Source organism: Caretta caretta, chromosome 25 (genome assembly GCF_965140235.1).
Source record: "Caretta caretta isolate rCarCar2 chromosome 25, rCarCar1.hap1, whole genome shotgun sequence".
Classification (NCBI taxonomy): Eukaryota; Metazoa; Chordata; order Testudines; family Cheloniidae; genus Caretta; species Caretta caretta.
In genome coordinates, this window is record NC_134230.1 from 7,318,672 (window position 1) to 7,336,289 (window position 17,618).

Consider the following 17,618-nt stretch of genomic DNA (forward strand, 5'->3'; position numbering starts at 1 on the left):
CATCTCTGGAATGGTGACAGTTCTCAGAGACTTAAGGGAGTTTGATCCTGTCTCCTAAAGCCATTGTGCCAGAACTGAAGAATACGTATACAAATGACATTGCAACAGTGTATTAAAATGCTAGCAAGGAACAGGCTAAGGTGGACACCCTACACCACTGCTACTTAAAATCAGTGGTGTGGCATGGCACCAGCATAACCACCAACAGTTCAATTTTAAGAATGTAGATACCCACCCTGAAATGGAGACCGATGGGCCTTTAGTTGTGCTAGTTACTTCACGTATTCTGTGCACAGAGGCCTCACAAATCACTACTTTCAAGTGAGAATCACAAACCCCTTAGCATTTGATCAAGACTCAATCCCCACAGCTGCTAAGAGAGAAGCATTGGGTGTCTGATCATTATACACATAGGTAGTGGAGGTATACAAAAGCAGTGAAGTGACTGTCCAATGTCACACAGCAAGTGACTAGAGCTGGATAGAAGATCCACAGCTTCCCTCACTGGGCAGTGCTTGCCGCAGAAACAGGAACTAACTATCCACATACACTAGCGAGTTTACCTTTGTTGAGCGGGTTTTGCTGAAGACATTCCAGAACCTCAGGGTTTCATCTCCTGCTCCTGTAACTATGGCCTCCCCATCAGGAGACATCGCCTAAGGCAAGAGAGAAAACACAGTCTTCAAAATACATGTTCACAGGTCGCTAAATGGTAGTTTAAAATGGAGGCCTCCCCCACACCAGAATACAAACGTTCGATTCCTTCTCTCTAATGGAGGTGAACCAGGCCCACCTGCCTTTGCTTTCCTTCTGCCTCATCACCATTGCCACAGGTAAGATACAGAATTATGGAAACAAGTCTCAGTTTATGCTGCTATAGAGTACACAAGGGTCATTCACATTATCTCTGGAATCGCACCTCTCTTTATAAAGCCAGAAGTAAGCTGTTAAGATGCCAACATCCCCCTACACATTGTTAACAAATGAACTAGCCACAGAGTCTAAAACAGTATGAGACAAGCTCAGCTGATCCCATTCTGTGCTGAAGCTTCCTCAAGTACCATGAAAGGGAGAACAAAGCAGGTAAGAGACATAGCTATCAAGAGATGGAACTGGATTAAACAGAACTGAATGTTTTAATGCACAACCATGAAGAGGAAAAATAGCAGGTGGAATAAGGGGGAGGATTAAAAAAAGTCTTCTAACTCTGAAGAAGCTTTTGGCTTTTATAAATTTCCTTAAGAGCTGTTTGCTGTACCAGGTATCTGTGCTCCTCAGAAGTGAGAGGAGTTGGAGTTTGACAACCTGGGGCTTGTCCAAAGGTTAATGTGTGTCACTTTTTGTCAAGCAGTGCAGAAGAATCCCTCACTCCAGTGTCAGCAAGCAGGGACTGCCAAATCTCAAATGCTCCTGTTGAGTGCAGTGAAGTTTAGTTTTGTTTGTTTCACTAACCAAACCCTGGATAGCTAGGAACCAGCAGATACCAGTACTAGCCAGTCTGGGTTCAGTCTCAGTGCACAACCCAGTCGCAGCAGAACCAATATGAGAGATCACTAAGCAAAGGGCATGGGTTATAGCTTACCAGGTATAAGACTCTGTACGAATGCCCTGTTAGTTTTGCTACTTGGGTTAATGAGGGATATTTCCAGACGAGAATCTGGTTCTGCGAGTATCCATGGGTACTCACCTGTAGGGGGAAGACACAAGAATTACAAGAGAGAGTCAGCGCTGACAGTTCCTGATCCATGAAAGCTCAGCAGCAGGACTCCAACCCCATGGTTGAACTTACTAGTTCATTAGCATGTTTGGACCAAGCCAGATTGCACACTTGTGACCCAGTATCAATGCACTGCAAGGGCTGCCCAGTTAGCGTGTTCCAGAACCGAATGCAGCGGTCAGCTGTCCCACCACCAGAGGCCAACAGACCATGCTGGTGTGGAGACCACGCAATAGCTTTCACTGCTGCTAGGTGCTCTGTATATTGCTGGACAGGACTCAAGCTGGAGTGATTCCACACAAGGAGCTGGTGGAGAGAAGAAACAAGACTAATTAACACACAACTCCAACCTCGGCTCCCCTGCCCTCCAAACCGAGGAGACAGCACCGGCTAAAGCCCAGCCTGGTGAAGACTGCCCTGCACAGCTCAGCCAATGCACCTACATCTTAATGATTAGCGATTCCTGTACTGGGGCCTCTCCCTCAGGGATCGCCAAACCTGCTCAACTCAGGGATCCTTTTGGGGCTAGACCAAGAGCTACAAACTCATGTCACTTGGGCTATGTGCAGTGCTCTGGTCTCTTGACATGCAAGACTTTGTAAATAATCCAGCCATAATCTGTTCTCATTCACCGGTGGGGGGTGGGCAGGCAGTGGGAAAGGAATGGAAGAGAGAGAAGAAGTTGAAAGAGCTTGGGATACAGTATATTCCATCACACCAGTGTCTGGGGAGTTAATTGTGCAGGAATCTATCCCAAGGTGCTCTCAGAATTGTTCTTGGTACCATATGTAACCATTATTTGTTCGCTGGTAAATAGTAAACCTGAGTTGTGCCTGCTAAAACAAAACAAACGTGCAGAAGGGAATTTCAGTGTAAACTAAGTTATCTAAAACTGAAAACTTCCTTCACTGCACACTGCCTAACTTCAAGTTTAAGTGGAGACAGTTTAAACCAGCTTCACTGAAATCTAACATCCTTCAGGCCAAACATACAGGTGTAGGTACCCAAGCACATTCAGAGCAACAAAGGATAGTTAAGTTGCCCTACTAATTTTTACTTAAGACAGATACTAGAAAGTTGTAGGATAGTCTAGTTTAGCCACATTGGGGTGGGGGGAATATGGATGGTCTGTCAATTGTCTCATTAGTAACAAAAAGGCATCTTCAGATGAGAGGCTAGAATTCAAAAGTTGACATATCTTTGAAAGAAGGCAGCTTTTAAGATTAGGAGTGCAGGTGCAGAGATGAGGCCAAGGCCTACACCAATAGCAATCAGTACTTTACCTTGTTATCATTTCCACCCGACGCTAGGAGCTGGTGGTCTGTGGACCACTTCAGCCCACACACCTCCTGCCTGTGGCCCTGAAGCCGTCGCTCAGACTGTAGTGGGGGGGTCCGGATGTCTCTCTGAAGGATCATTCTGTCCCGACTGCCGGAAGAAAGCTGGTCTGCATTCCATGCCAAAGCACCTGTAATGCAGGCAAAGGAACAGAGTGAAAATTCCATGCAGCTGTCAGTGCAGGATTCCTAGGGGTAAGTATCAAGCCACTATAACCAGAGGAGGCCTACACAAATCTCTTCTTGAGCAACTTTTGTTGGAAGATCGAAGAGCTTTTAACATATACAAAACCTATGGGAGTTCATATTATACCCACTTTACAGCAGGGTAAACTGAGGCACAAATGGTGTAACAACTTGTGTGAGGTCATCAAAACAGAACTTATGAGGTGTCCTGACTCCCAACCCCTGACCTGGTCACCAATCCACACTGCTTACTTGTAAAAGCTATTCCCTGAAAAGCAGGATGAACTGGAATCCTCAAGCAGCCAGCCTGGAGAGTTGAAACCAATGACATTCAACAAGGTGTATTAACAGAACACACCTAGGATGCCTCATCACACAACACCTTCCGCAACTGTATGTGGTGATGATTCATAGTATCACCACCCCCAAGAGCAGGCCAGTGTAATTTAAAAGGACTCTTATACACAAACAAAAAGCTATTTCACAGAAGGCTTGGGGAAGGAATGGCGTGTAGGGGTGGGACAGGACTGACAATTCCCACACTCCCTTTTGGATCATAAATTATAGCAATACTGCAATATTAACATGGCCTCAAGGGATCCCTCTTCTAGGTTAGCAAATGCCACTTTCAAATGGTAAACTTCAGCCCTCTTGCCTCCTGTTCCTCCTTACCCACTCTGGCTGTGTGACCCTCAAGCATGGATAATTTCTTCCCTGCAGCTGCGTCCCAGATCTGTACAAAGCCCTTGTGAGTTCCAACTGCTACCAAGTTGCCCTAAATGCACAAAAAGAAAACTTGCAATCAATAAAGTCAGTAACTAGACGTACAAAGAGATCCAAGAGCCACACAAGAGATTCTGAGGGCTTGTCTTCACTATTGACTAAGTCGACCTAAGCTACGCTACTCCAGCTATGTGAATAACGTAGCTGGAGTCGACGCAGTTTAGGTCGACTTATCCCGGTGTCTTCACTGTGCCATGTCCACAGGAGACGCTCTCCAGTTGACTTCCCTTACTCTTCTGGGATCTCTGCCGTTGATTTAGCAGGTCTTCACTAGACCCTCTAAATCGATCCATACTGCATTGATTGCAGCAATGTCAATCTCCCCATAGTGAAGACTAGCCCTCAGCCCCTAAAAGGCAAACAGATGGGGGTAGGAGTATCATCCCTGGAGATAACACATCTTGTAAGATCTGTCCATCAGCAATGAGTTGAATGAAGATGCAATTTCTGCAGTAACTTAAGATCTGCTGTAGAAATGAAAACTGAAAAGTATCAATAGATCCTTTTAAAGACAGATAATACTGGCACTTCTTTCTAGTGCACATTTTCCCCAAGGCCCGCTAAGATTTTTACAATCATTACCTAATTACATCTTTTTTACACCCCCAAGCCCCAAGAGGTTTTAACAGATAGGGTAAACTGAGGCATGGGCATTAAGTGACTTAGAATCATAGAACATCAGGGTTGGAAGGGACCTGAGGAGGTCATCTAGTCCAACCCCCTGCTCAAAGCAGGACCAATCCCCAACTAAATCATCCCAGCCAAGGCTTTGTCAAGCCTGACCTTAAAAACTTCTAAGGAAGGAGATTCCACCACCTCCCTAGGTAATGCATTCCAGTGTTTCACCACCCTCCTAGTGAAAAAGTTGCCCAACATCATACAGTGAGCTATTGGCAGAGTTGGAAACAGAACCCAGGAGGCGGTCTTGACTCCTTGTCTTCCACTCTAAACTCCATTTGAGTGCTTGCTAAAGGGACAGCGAACACCTGTTCGCAGAAGCTATTGGTTTAAACAGGATGGGGGAAATGTTGCTGAATTCTTCTGCAATGGGATACATCACTTTGGCCTCAACCAACCAGCCAGGCAGGATTTCATGGCACTATGCAGAACATCAAATAGAGAACCTGGAGGTTCTGCCTCACAAGAGACTTTTTAGTAGGATTCTGGGCTCTTTTACCCCAAGCCTTTCCTGGAACAAGGAAGACAAATCTGGCATGACAGGACTACGGAGAGTAATTGGAGCAAAGACACTAAGCACATCAGTTCATGCAGACCATCTCTCCAGAACAAGCAGTAGACCATAACCTCTCTCTAAGAGCACGGCTCACTCACATACAGATATATTTGTAGTCAATTTAGGAGGCAGTTCTACACTCACAGACCAGTCCAGGTCCATCCCTGCTATCCAGGTAAGGTGCTTTTTTCTTTTCTTTTTGAGGGGGAGGGGGAGGATGCACATGCCTCAAGCGCATACATCTTAGGCTTTAACAAAAAAGGAGAGAGAAATGCTCTTCGGCATCTCTTGACCGAGGTCAGATGCTGCTCACTGAACTTAATCTAGGTGGTTCTCACTCCAGCATGAGACACGGTGTATTCCTATCGGACTCTAGCGTTGAGGATCAGATGTTCTGAAATGTTGAGCTCTTACAAATGCAACTGAAGTTAACAGGAGCTTTGGGTGCTCAGAATCTCTGAAAAGAATATCTTAACGGTCTGTATGGTAGTATTATACTGACCCGTTCTGACCAGCCCACTGATGTCACAGAATCGCCTTCCACAGACAAATCACACAACCGGGTCACCTTGAAAATTAGGAAATAAAATGGAAATTAGGACTAAAGAGATTAGCTGCCTAGCAGATTAGGTATTTGGAACTAAGAGCACTAGTATGTTGCACCACATAGATCAGGGGTGGCCAACCTGTGGCTTCGGAGCCACATGCGGCTCTTCAGAAGTTAGTATGTGGCTCCTTGTCTAGGCACTGACTCTGGGGCTGGAGCTACAGGTGCCAACTTTCCCATGTGCCAGAGGGAGGCTCACTGCTCAACCCCTGGCTCTGCCACAGGCCCTGTCCCCACTCCACCCCTTCCCCACCCCTCCCCTGAGCCTGCCATGCCCTCGCTCTTTCCCCCCCCAGAGCCTCCTGCATGACATGAAACAGCTGATCGGGAGGTGCGGGGAGGGATGGGGAAGTGCTGATCAGTGGGGCTGCTGGTGGGCAGGAGGTGCTGGGAGGCTGCTGACGTATTACTGTGGCTCTTTGGCAATGTCCATTGGTAAATTCTGGCTCCTTCTCAGGCTGGCCACTCCTGGCATAGATGGTACATTCCAGGGTACTGGAAAAAGTACGGCAGCAGAATATAAAACACAAAGGCCGATCCAACTGACCTGCTGTCCATTTTTCTCCCATAGCTGCAAGGAAAGGGCCATGCCTTACCTGGCTAGTACAAGCACTCCATAGGTAAACACAGGTACCAAGGCCAACACTGAGAACATTGAGAGAAGACCAGTCCACTAGGTTCAGGTAGAAGTCATCCTGCAGTTCTGGAGCATCCAGCACTTTGAAAGGAATCTTGGAGATTTTTCTTGTTGGTTTTCGAGGTGATCTTAGCAACTTCTGACTGTTCACACAAATAGAGACATGATTTTTTTTATGAGGCTTTGAAGGTACAAAGAGATTTAGAGAAATTCCTACTGTTTTGATCATTGCCCTTCTAGAGAAATTTAGAGACTCAAAGAGATAGGAGGGTTGCAGCTCCGAAGGAATAGTACTGAGGTGAGCAGCTAGAGGGAAGTAATGGACACAAAATGAAAAAGAGGGAAGCTGCCCTGTGCCACTGAGCCAGTGAGGGTTAACCAACCAGCAGGCTAAGTGACCCAAAAATCAACCTTTAATAATACATTAGAGGAGTATTGAAATGGTAAACAGGGCTATTTCTTGTAGATCATTATCAAAGCCAGGTTAAGTAGATTTAGGCTTTGTCTACACTAGCACTTTTGTCAGTAAAACTTTTGTCGGTCAGGAACGTGGAAACCTCCCACCCCCATCACGGACATAAGTTTCACGGACAAAAGCACTGGTGTGGACAGCGCTATCTCGGCGGAAGACGTTCTCCTGCCAACATAGCTACTGCCACTCGTTAGCGGTGGTTTAATTATGCCAGCAAGAGAGCTCTCTCCCACCGGCATAGAGCGGCTACACGGGAGACCTCACAGCAGCGCAGCTGTAAAGTCTGTAGTGTAGATATAGCCTTAATTCTTTTAAATGTAAACCTATATTGTCAGAGAATTAGAAGTAGATACTAACTGTATTTGTCTGTGTTTACATATATCTGTTAAGTTTATCAATGTGATCTAATGAGTTTGTAGATGATAAACTTCTGTTCTTGTCTGTTACTATATTCTATTGATTAAGAGATCAAAAAGGAATATTAACATTTAGAGGAAACTTGTGGTGTACTAATATCATTGTCTACATTTTTCTTTGAAGTTTGTAGTAGACGGTCTATGAACTGCTTGAATGGTTAACTACCTTATGCTAATGAATGCAGCTAGTTACTAGTGTGTGACTTAAGAAACAGATTTACTTCAGAGCAACAATGTATATTACCTATTCTTCATCCAAGGAATGCCTGCTGTGATGTTTGCTGTCAAGATGTAGCCTAGTGGAGAGAACTATAAAATAACTCTAGGGCCTGAAACTTTTTCATCTCAGATCTGCTCAAACTTCGTCAGGGGAAGTTCAAGTCACAAGACTGAGGTCTCCAGGTGCGCCCTGGACTATCCTTGCAAATTCTCCTGGAATTCTACATATGGACTAACTTATTGAACCGATTCTAAAAGGACTTTTACAAATGAGCAGCTCGCCATCTCTGCTATGAAACTGACCTGAGAACTTTATTCATATCTTACTCTGGGAGAAATCCTGCACTATTGTGCATGTGCATAATTAATTAGCCACACATTTTTAATTTTTTGTTCAGAAAAACGCTTCCGTTGAAATGTTGCTGCAGTTCCACCTTTTGCCCACCAGAGGGCGATGTGGCAATAGAACAAAGCAGCAGCTCCCAGCTAGCTAGAGAAGAGAAAGAGCCTGCCTTCTTCACAGAGCCTGTCAGGAGACAGGGACTATGGGGAAACAGACAGCATGGGTGCTGGGTGAGGGGGTCAGACGGGCTCATAAGGGCTAGTGGAAGAGGACAGACTGGGGCAGGGGCTGAATGGGAGTGGAGGCACAGAGCCACAGGGGGAGGGAGGTGCAGGGCCACATGGGGATGTGAGGAGGTGGTGTCTGAGTGGGGGTGGAGGGACACGTGGACAGGAGCAGACGTGCCTGACTGAATGGGAGAGGCTAGGAGACAACCAGGGTCTGCATCGGGGAAGCTCCCTAACAATCCCTCCTCGCCACCCCCCACAAAAAACCTGTTCCATACTTTTCCCAGCCATACCCAACAACCCTCCCAGTTCACACCCAGGCTCCTTCCCAACAATTTACTTCCCTCTCCCTCAGCTCCTCCATTATCCCCGACTCCTCCAACCCTTTGCACTGCTTCTGAGGGGTGCGAGAAATACAGTTCTGTATTATAGTTTAAATGAATTACTACTCAGAGTTCTGTATTACTATGCCTAGTAAGGAATCTATTTTTCAAAAAACATTTCCTGACTCTTTTTTGTTGTCTGTATTGTTACACACATACTCGCTGACAGGTATTTTGAAATAAATGACCAAAAATAACTGAAACTGGTGTGACTATATTGTGTTACTTTGACAAATGACACATGCAGAAATTTGCAGAATTTTAAAATATTGTGCGCATAATTTTGAATTTTGGGGAGCAGAATTCCCCAAGGAGTAATCTGTATGTATAATGATCTTTTAACCATAGCAACTGTCTCTTTTTTAAAATAAAACTTAAATTAGTTAATAAGAATTGGCTGTAAGAATGTATTTTGGGTAAGATCTAAAATATTCATTGACCTGGTGGGTAATGTGTCTGGTCTCTTGGGATTGGTAGAACTTTATATATGGTGAATAAGATTTTAAGTAATCTTCACTATATTGGATTTGGCTCTCCGGGTGGGAGCCCAGGGCTGGATTGCTTAAGGGGAACTGTGTTTTAGCTTCTGGGTAACCAGTGTGGTATTACAGAAGCTGTTTTGTTACTAGCTTGGTGAATCTAATTATAAGAATAAACTACCAGTTTTGGGGATTGTCTGCCCCATCCTTTGCAGTTTGCCCTGACTGATCGATCTCCGTGTGGCCCCTGCACCGACCGTAATCACATGCCCAAAAAGGGGAGGCTGCTTAATAACACTCCTGATATTAACAACTTCTGGTTAATAGCAACATTTTGCTGGGGACCAATCCTGTCTCATTAGAGTAAAATGTTAATAGGATTCAGATACTAACAGGCATGCTGCTTTCGGACAGCCTTTTGACATGCTTTTCCCGGCTGTAGGCCTGCAAATCTGCCTGCTGTTTGGGAGGAGGATGCCGCGCTTTTCATGGGAGCAGGGGTGTGTGTGTGTCCAAGGGGCTGCACGGTACCACTGTACTCTCCAGGCTGTGCCCTGCCCTGGTACCAGTGGCTCAGGCTTGGCACATCCCAGTGCTTCCTTCCCTGGCTATAGCTATAGCCCTGCACACATGCCTTCAGGGATGTGGCAGAGAAGAGAGCACTGAGACATCCCGAGCACCAGCCACAAGCAGGCTTAGAGCTGGCTAGAGCCTCACAAACCTCCCCATGATTCCCTGCCCACAGCCTCCCCTCCCAGCTGCCAGCACTGCCTTCCCTGGCTGCAGCCCTGCAAACCTGCCTTTCGCTTACCGGCAGCCTCTGGATAATAATAGCAGTTGCTGGGAACCAAGAGGTTGCTAACAAGTGGAATCTACTGCATTTCTAAGGCTGGCTGCACAGAGACAAGATCCTTGCTCCTTAGGTGTCGGACAACTCCTGCTGCCTACTTCCCCTCCTGAAATCCCATAGCTGTACAGCAACCAATTATGACATTAGTCAGAGAGCGCCTTAAGAACCCCAGCCCTCATTTTTTCCCCCACCCATAGGTAGCATTACCTTTTGTTGCTGACAGGTGACAGGGAATACGGGGAGACCTCATTGCCATCATCTGGACTAGAGCGTTTGGTGCTGAGGGAGTACTGCACAAAGAAGAAAGCATTGGATACAAAAACCCCACACAGTACAGGTCCTGACGTGCCAGAGGTTTACAAGATCACCTACAATGTAATTAATTAAACATACATTACCTAGTCAGAGGTCCCTCCAAAACCCTGCACTGTGGTGGCCCACTGTGTTTTACTTTCTACCCTCTTCAGTCCCTTCCCTTAAAGATTCCTTTAAATCTTGCTCTACAGCAATACTGAGAAACTAACTTCTGTTGAATCTCAAAACCTCTCCTTCATTTAGGGAGCACATCAAGACCATGTGTTAAGTTGCCCACATTTTTTCCAAAACAGTCTTTCAAAGCCTCTGTCATAACTCAGGAAAGAAGGATTTCTGCAGCAAGCAGCACTTCCTCATGCTATCTGTGGAGTCACTGAACAGTGTCCACTGGATTTTGTTACTAATACAACCCACCCTAGCCATTCCATACTATTGATGACCCACTTTAAACCTTGGCTAGACTTCTTAATAAAGCTACTACACTATGCACCTACTAGCATATTTGAGGAATGCCCAACTCCTCTTGCATAAGCAATGCAGAACAATGAATTGTTAGCCAAACTTACCGTGAAGAGACTCTTCTTCTCTGGTGTGGATGGCTGCAGTCTCCTGTCTTCTGTCTGAGGGTCCTGCACTTTCTCAATCCCTGCTCCCAGCAGTTCATTCTTTAGCAAGGCTGAGTAAGCAAGGCCATCTGTACGAACATACAAACGAGCTCTTGAGCAGAGTCCTACGCTAGTGGTTCTCAACCAGGGTATGCAGTGGTCTTGCAGGTGGGTACGTCAACTCATCTGAATGGGCTGTGAAGACCAAGTTATCATATTCCCTGTGATGGTGCCTCCAGGTCAGGGCTGTGGCCCAATAGCTAGAGCAGCAAGCGAGATGCTTGCACTGCTGCTGCCCATGCTATATTTGAATTCAGTGTTGAATCAAAAGCTAGACACAAAGGAACAAGTGGTACAAAACACATCTACCTTTGCCATTGTCTGAGGTAGCATCCTTTGCTTTTCTGTTTTGACTTGGTGACTTTTCGTTTTCCTAGGGGGGGAAAATATATGCTTACAAACACTCCAGTCACTGCAAAGATCTCACAAAATTTACTTTTCTTCCCCCCCTCCCCACAGTAATGGGAAAAGCACTGCCATCTTGAAAAATCTGCAACAATAATTGTGATGCTGAGGCATCAAATACTGAAGCAGCAAAAGAGACGGAGAGCAGAAGGGGAAGGCAATGCTCTACTAGTCCTCTGAAGTAGTTTTCCTGCCAAACAAACTTCTTTAACTCCGTGCAAACTCCCCCTTCCTGATAAGAAAAATACCTTGTGCTGTGTAACACGGGGGTAATACTCACATTTATTCTGTGGAAGTTAATGCTCCAGTTGGCCCCAGCTCTTGAGGGAATGAAACGGTCTCCATGTTTACTGGGGGAGGACATTGGAGAGTTGGAAGGTGTCAGCGTTCGTCTCATCTCAACTACCTGAAGTTTAAAAAGTTACATATGGAGAAACACTGCAAGAACCAGACAGAAAAAATGTTGGATCACAGTGGGCTCTGAAAGACAGACTCCAGAAATCTGCTTTCATTAGGGCCAAATAAACCTGGAATGACAGAACACATGGTTTGTCACCTTAAAACTCTAGTAAGCACTCCTTACACAGGCACAATTCCCACTGACAAGTGCTAACAGGAGCACTTAAAGAACCTCTCTCTCCACATGCGCCCTCTCAATAGTGGAGATCAGCTGGTATGCTCTTGCCAAGGGTCCCGAGGTTTGAAATCTGGGCAGCTGGAGGCAGGGCACTATGAGGTATAGGTATGACTGGAATCCCTTCCCCTGTTGGTCTGAAAGACCCAAATATTAGCAATTCAAGCCTCACGTAAACATACAGTGTACGGTACCTTATAAGAATATCTCACACACAAAACATGTTCTAGTTAAGGTTGCAGGCACTCAGCCTGGTCTTCTTTCTGTCCTTCCAGAACAGGAGCGCGTTGATCCCTGAGAGTCCCGCAGGGAGATCCCAGTATCTTGCTCCTCCCTAAGCTTTTTGGCTAGCGTGATCTCTGCCATTGCCATGCTGCTGCCATAAGTATGCCAAGGGCCTGCTGCAGCGTACGAACAGGAGTTTGGAGTGGGTGTGTGCACATTGAAGACAGCAGGTTTTATTAAGGTCAGATAAGTACAGCAATGCTTCCAGGTCCTCTTGGCATTCCTATGGAAGTAAAGTCACGGCTGCCGTGTTGTGTGGGAAAATGTCCCCTTAACACTACTTCCTAGTTTTCTAACATTTGTTTGTTTTCTCCATAATGCTAATGTTCTTGTAGGGGGTACGTAAAGGGACCTCCTTTATATTTCTTGGTTTTACTAGAGATATCATGTGTAACCCAGCAGTATCCTTTCAATGTGCATTCAGCATAGTCATTTAAATTCAGCACTGAACCTAAATCAATTACATCAAGTAGAATCTGGCAGAACTACAGCTAAGTGTGTATTTTAAGATCTTAGTAATGACAAAAGATATTATGGAGTTCGTAGCAGATATGCACCGGTACCAATATACGAATCCTCCTGAGGGAGTTTTACTTCAGTTAAAAGCCATTTACGTGCATCATGTCAGCTGAGGACTCGTTGTTCCAAGACTCAGTAAAATATGAAGATCAGAGATCACGGTCTTAAGAATATTTACACACCTTACCCAAGGCAAAGAAAGCAAGAACAGTGAAATACCAAAATAAGTGGATGACATGGATTAGACCGTGTCACAGGCTTGTAACGATTTGAAGGCCTATCCAAGTACAGACAGAGGGTGCAATTTGGGGCCCTTTCACAGCATAGAAGGACCTTAAAATACTAGGGGCTAGCTCAGAGGTGGGCAAACTATGCCCCGCAGACCACGTGTAGCCCGTGGGAACGTCCTGCCCGGCCCCCGAGCTCCTGGCCTGGGAGGGTAGCCCCCGGCCCCTCCCCTGCTGTTCCTCCTCCCCTGCAGCCTCAGCTCACTGCGCCTCTGGTGCAATGCTCTGGGCGGCAGGGCTGCGTGCTCTTGCCAGGCAGCGCAGCTGCAGAGTTGCAGCCTGACCCCGTGCTCTGTGCCACGCAGTGGTGTGGCTGGCTCCAGCCGGGCGGCAGGCTGCCTATTCTGGTGCTCTGGGCGGCATGGCTGTAGCGCAGCCAGCCACCGGTGCTCCAGGCAGCACAGTAAGGGGGCAGAGATGGATAGAGGGCAAGGGACTTCGGGGTGGTGGTCAAGGGTGTAGATAGAGGTTGGGGCGGTCAGAAGGCGGGGAACAGGGATGTTGAATGGGGACAGGGATCCCAGGGGGGCAATCAGGAAGGATGGGGAGGGGGGGGGGTTGGATGGGGCAGCGGGGGCACATTCCGGGGCAGGGGTTCCGGGGGCAGTCAGGAATGAGAGGAGGGGTTGGATGAGGTGGCAGGGGGCAGTCGGTCCGGGGGCGGTCAGGGCACAGGGAGGGGTGGATGGGGTAGGGGTCCCGGGGGGGGGGGGCATCAGGGAGCAAGAAGCAGGTCAGGGGGTCAGATAGGGGGTTAGGGCCAGGCAATGCCTGACTGTTTGGGGAGGCACAGCCTCCCCCAACCTGCCCTCCATACAATTTCAGAAACCCAATGTGGCCCTCAGGCCAAAAAGTTTGCCCGCCCCTGGGCTAGCTGGAGGACAATTCTCTCAGCACAGGTGTTGTGTTGATAAATGAGAAGTAATGAACACTGGAAAACATAATCCCAACTATACATACAAAATGATGGGGTCTAAATTAGCTGTTACCATTCAAGAAAGATCTTGGAGTAATCACTGATAGTTCTCTGAAAACACCTGCTCAATTTGCAGTGGTAGTTAAGAAAGCAAACAGAATGTTAGGAATCATTAAGGAAAGGATAATATAATGCCACTATATAAATCCATGGTACGCCCACACCTTGAATACTGAGTGTAGCTCTGGTTGGCCTATCTTAAAGATAGATTACAACTGGAAAACATACAGAGAAGAGCAATAAAAATAATTAAGGACAAGGATCTGCTTCCATATGGAGGAAAGACTGGGACTGCTCATCTTAGAAAAGAGATGACTAAAGAGGGATAGGATAGAGGTCTATATAATCATGAATGGTGTGGAGAAAGTGAATAAGGAAACATTATCTACCCTTTGACATAACTCAAGAACTAGGGGTCGCTCAACAAAAATTAATAGGCAGCAGATTTAAAAGAGAGAGAATTACTTCACATAACACACAGTTAACCTATGGAAGTCATTGCCATGAGATGTTGTGAAGCCCAAAACTATAACTGGGTTCAATTAGATACGTTAATGGAAGATAGGTCCATCGATGGCTATTAGCCAAGATGGTCAGGGATGCAACCCTATGTTCTACATGGCCTTAAACCCCTGACTGCCAGATACTGGGACTGGATGACTGGGGTTGGATCACTCGATAATTGCCCTGTTCAGAGTATTCCCTCTGAAGCATCTGGCCTTAGCCAGCACCAGAAGACAGGATACTGGGCTAGAGGGACCATTGGTCTGACCAAGTATGGCCATTCTTATGTTCTTATGACATATAACACCACAGAAAAGCTGGAAGATCTGCATGCATCTAAAGTCCACCTATCGTATACCCCCAGCATTCAGAAGATTTGCTTGTTTAAAAAAATTCAACTGTCTATATTCCCGTAGTACCTAATGAGATTATGTAGTTTCCTGATGTCAAGTACTGAATAATAAAGATATTATAACCCCCTTAGGCTTCTGAGTATTACATACATATAGAGATTTAACACATTTTAGCTGACAAAACTGGCCAAGTTATGAAATTGTTGGAGCAATTGTTTCCCAGGATAATTCAAAAACTCCGACAGTAGAGCATTTCAGTCCAAGGTTTGGTTTAGTTTCTAATTAAAGGCCTCCATGCTATTAAGTAGCTCATAGAGGAAGCTAGAGAGCCTGTCTGAAAGACAGTCGAGAAAGCATATTACAGCTCACAGAATAAAGTCTGGTCTTTGTTGGGGGATGCTGGGAGGGGCAGGGGCAACTGCGTAAGTCACTAGGAGAATCATTAAGCACAGTGTAAATGTGCTGACTTACACAAGGCATTGTGTTTTCATTCTGGATGTTGATCTGGCGCAGGAGACGTCTCTCATAATCCTGGTCCATGTTGGAAAGGGTGGGGGCTGGGGAGTCTAACGGTCGCAGGACCTTCTGTTCATGAAGTCTAGACAGGAATCAGTCTGCTGCAACAAAACAGAAAGAAAGTCAAGAAATGGTGCACAGCCCCATGTACAAACCCACTGCCACCACCAAATTTAATTTCTATACCACTGCCCACGGGAGACGCTCAAAGCACTTTACACCCAACCAACATGAGAAGTACACCAAGTTTCTGCCACAATCTGTGAAGGGAAGCACAGAGACGCTAAGTGAGTAACAGGATCACAAATGGAAGCTAGAAGTTCCAACTCCAAATCTTGTGCTTTAGACACAAGACCATTTTGCCTCTCAGTCGCACAGTATTCAGAATTTCAATAGGCAAAGCACAGCACAGAATCAGCGCACTAGCTGGTTAGGAACATTACACCACACTATTACCCTCATGGTTGCCGATACCACTTGCCTCTACAATTCTGGGCGGACGGTTGGTCCCAGTCTTCACTGGGACCTGGTTTATGCTTAAAATTAGATCTACCTAGCTATGTTGCTCAGTGCTGTGAAAAATTTCACACCCTGAAAACCGCAATTAGGTTGACCTTATTCCCAGTATAGACACAACTAGGTCAGTGGAATAACTTCTCAGTCAATCTAGCTACCACCTCTCAGAGAAATGGATTAAACTACACTGATGGAAAAACCTCATCTGTCAATGAGGAAGTATCCACACTACGTGCTACAGCTGTAGCAGCAGTAGAATAGCCATGCCCTGACTATCTTTCAGTCATAAGATCCGGGACAATGTGATTTCACAACAGATATTCATTAACATTTGGTTGGTAAGATTTTATCAAATGTGTCATACAAAATCAGACATATTAGCCTGCCTTACACTGAAAAATAGCATTAACTTTCAAGTTCTATTCTCACAGTCTTATAGCTTTTCAGCTACCTACAGAATTTATACCATTAGATTACAAGATCACACTTTATCATCTGTTTTTAAACGGAACTCCCCTTTCTTTCAGGCATGAGAAAGGACAACTAAAGACATCAGACAAATTTTTCTCATCTACTGCATTGTCACACTAATGTTGCTTCCTAAATGGACCAGTGAATAAAGGATGCATTTTAGGACTCTGTGGCTACAATATACAGAAAATGGCAATAGCAGTTTGTTGGGAACATACAGGGTCTCATATTTTAGGTTAAATCCTGACCAAAGCAAAAACTGGAAATCTTGTTTGCACACGATATACACTGACCAATCTCAATACAGAAGGAGATGTTGAAGTTTTGCAGAAAACATGATTTCAGTTAATCACTGAAAGATGAAGGTTTTCATTTGGGAATGTTAACACACTTACTATCCTTTGCTTAAAATAGGCCAAAAAAACACTGCTAGTTTGGTGTCAAGTGAATTTAACATAAATGAGAATGGTCTGAAAACATAAACCCATGTTTCCTCATGCATCTGTATCAATACGGTTAATTTAAACTTTAAACCAATCACTGCTGTTGAAATCAGCTATGTCCCAATTTACAGTGCTCAACCTGTAACACATACAAACAAAAGCTATTCAAGGGAAGATATTTTTGATCATGGATACACATCATTTACTTCTAAAATAAAAGTCAGTTTGCCTAACAGAACACACCAAAACCTTGAAACATATAGCCAGATTTTTGAGTTCACTCAACACTCAGCATTTATTGTAACGCTCTGCACACATAAAGCATTGCATTAGATTCATAACATTACCGTAATTATCATAATCTTTCATTTCAAGGTTGTGTGATCCCGGAAATTAAGGCTAGAAAACATTATCCAAGTAAAATGTGTTGCTACTTTCAGTAACAATAAGAAGTTTGTGGATTTCTTTTTAACCTTCCAGAAATTAAAGGAATTTTTATTTTAATAAAACCAAGTAAAAAAGGTACATTGTTCTCAGTGGCAGCAACTTGGGGCTGAACTCTTGAAAGTACGGCCATCAGGACCTGATTCAAAACCCTCTGAAGTCAGTGGAAAGACTCCAATTGACTTCACAAAACTTTGGAAGAGGCCATACTTTTTGCAAAATTAAGAGTCACTAACGACTTCCGAAAGCTTTAAAAAAATAAACCCCCAATGTCTTACTGCTACTGAAGTACCACATTTTACTAGGATAGCTGTTTCTAGACGTATTTCAAAAGAATTCTTCTGTAACGACTATAACCTACATTCTAGGACACTGCCTACTCGAAATCTAATCAC

The 17,618-nt window shown here is 45.2% G+C and overlaps 1 protein-coding gene and 1 long non-coding RNA gene across 5 annotated transcripts in view; one reads left to right on the forward strand and one right to left on the reverse strand.

Moving 5' to 3' along the window:
• Positions 1-17,618, forward strand: part of LOC142070093 (uncharacterized) — a 270,503-nt gene that overhangs the window by 224,038 nt on the left and 28,847 nt on the right. The gene's annotated exons all lie outside the window — the stretch shown is intronic.
• The window catches only part of FZR1 (fizzy and cell division cycle 20 related 1), a 29,618-nt gene that overhangs the window by 4,165 nt on the left and 7,835 nt on the right, over positions 1-17,618 (reverse strand). For 2 of the 4 annotated variants that reach the window (XM_048831064.2, XM_075123102.1), the window contains exons 2-13: positions 15,305-15,447; positions 11,556-11,681; positions 11,180-11,243; positions 10,772-10,899; positions 10,098-10,180; positions 6,461-6,644; positions 5,760-5,825; positions 3,913-4,015; positions 3,001-3,185; positions 1,790-2,023; positions 1,583-1,687; positions 564-656 (exon numbers count right to left, since the gene is read on the reverse strand). In XM_048831064.2, the coding sequence (XP_048687021.1) occupies positions 564-656; positions 1,583-1,687; positions 1,790-2,023; positions 3,001-3,185; positions 3,913-4,015; positions 5,760-5,825; positions 6,461-6,644; positions 10,098-10,180; positions 10,772-10,899; positions 11,180-11,243; positions 11,556-11,681; positions 15,305-15,373 (1,440 nt within the window). In that variant the 5' untranslated portion in view covers positions 15,374-15,447. Of the gene's footprint in view, positions 1-563; positions 657-1,582; positions 1,688-1,789; positions 2,024-3,000; positions 3,186-3,912; positions 4,016-5,759; positions 5,826-6,460; positions 6,645-10,097; positions 10,181-10,771; positions 10,900-11,179; positions 11,244-11,555; positions 11,682-15,304; positions 15,451-17,618 lie in introns of all 4 variants that reach the window. The other 2 variants (XM_048831062.2, XM_048831063.2) reach the window with 1 other exon arrangement.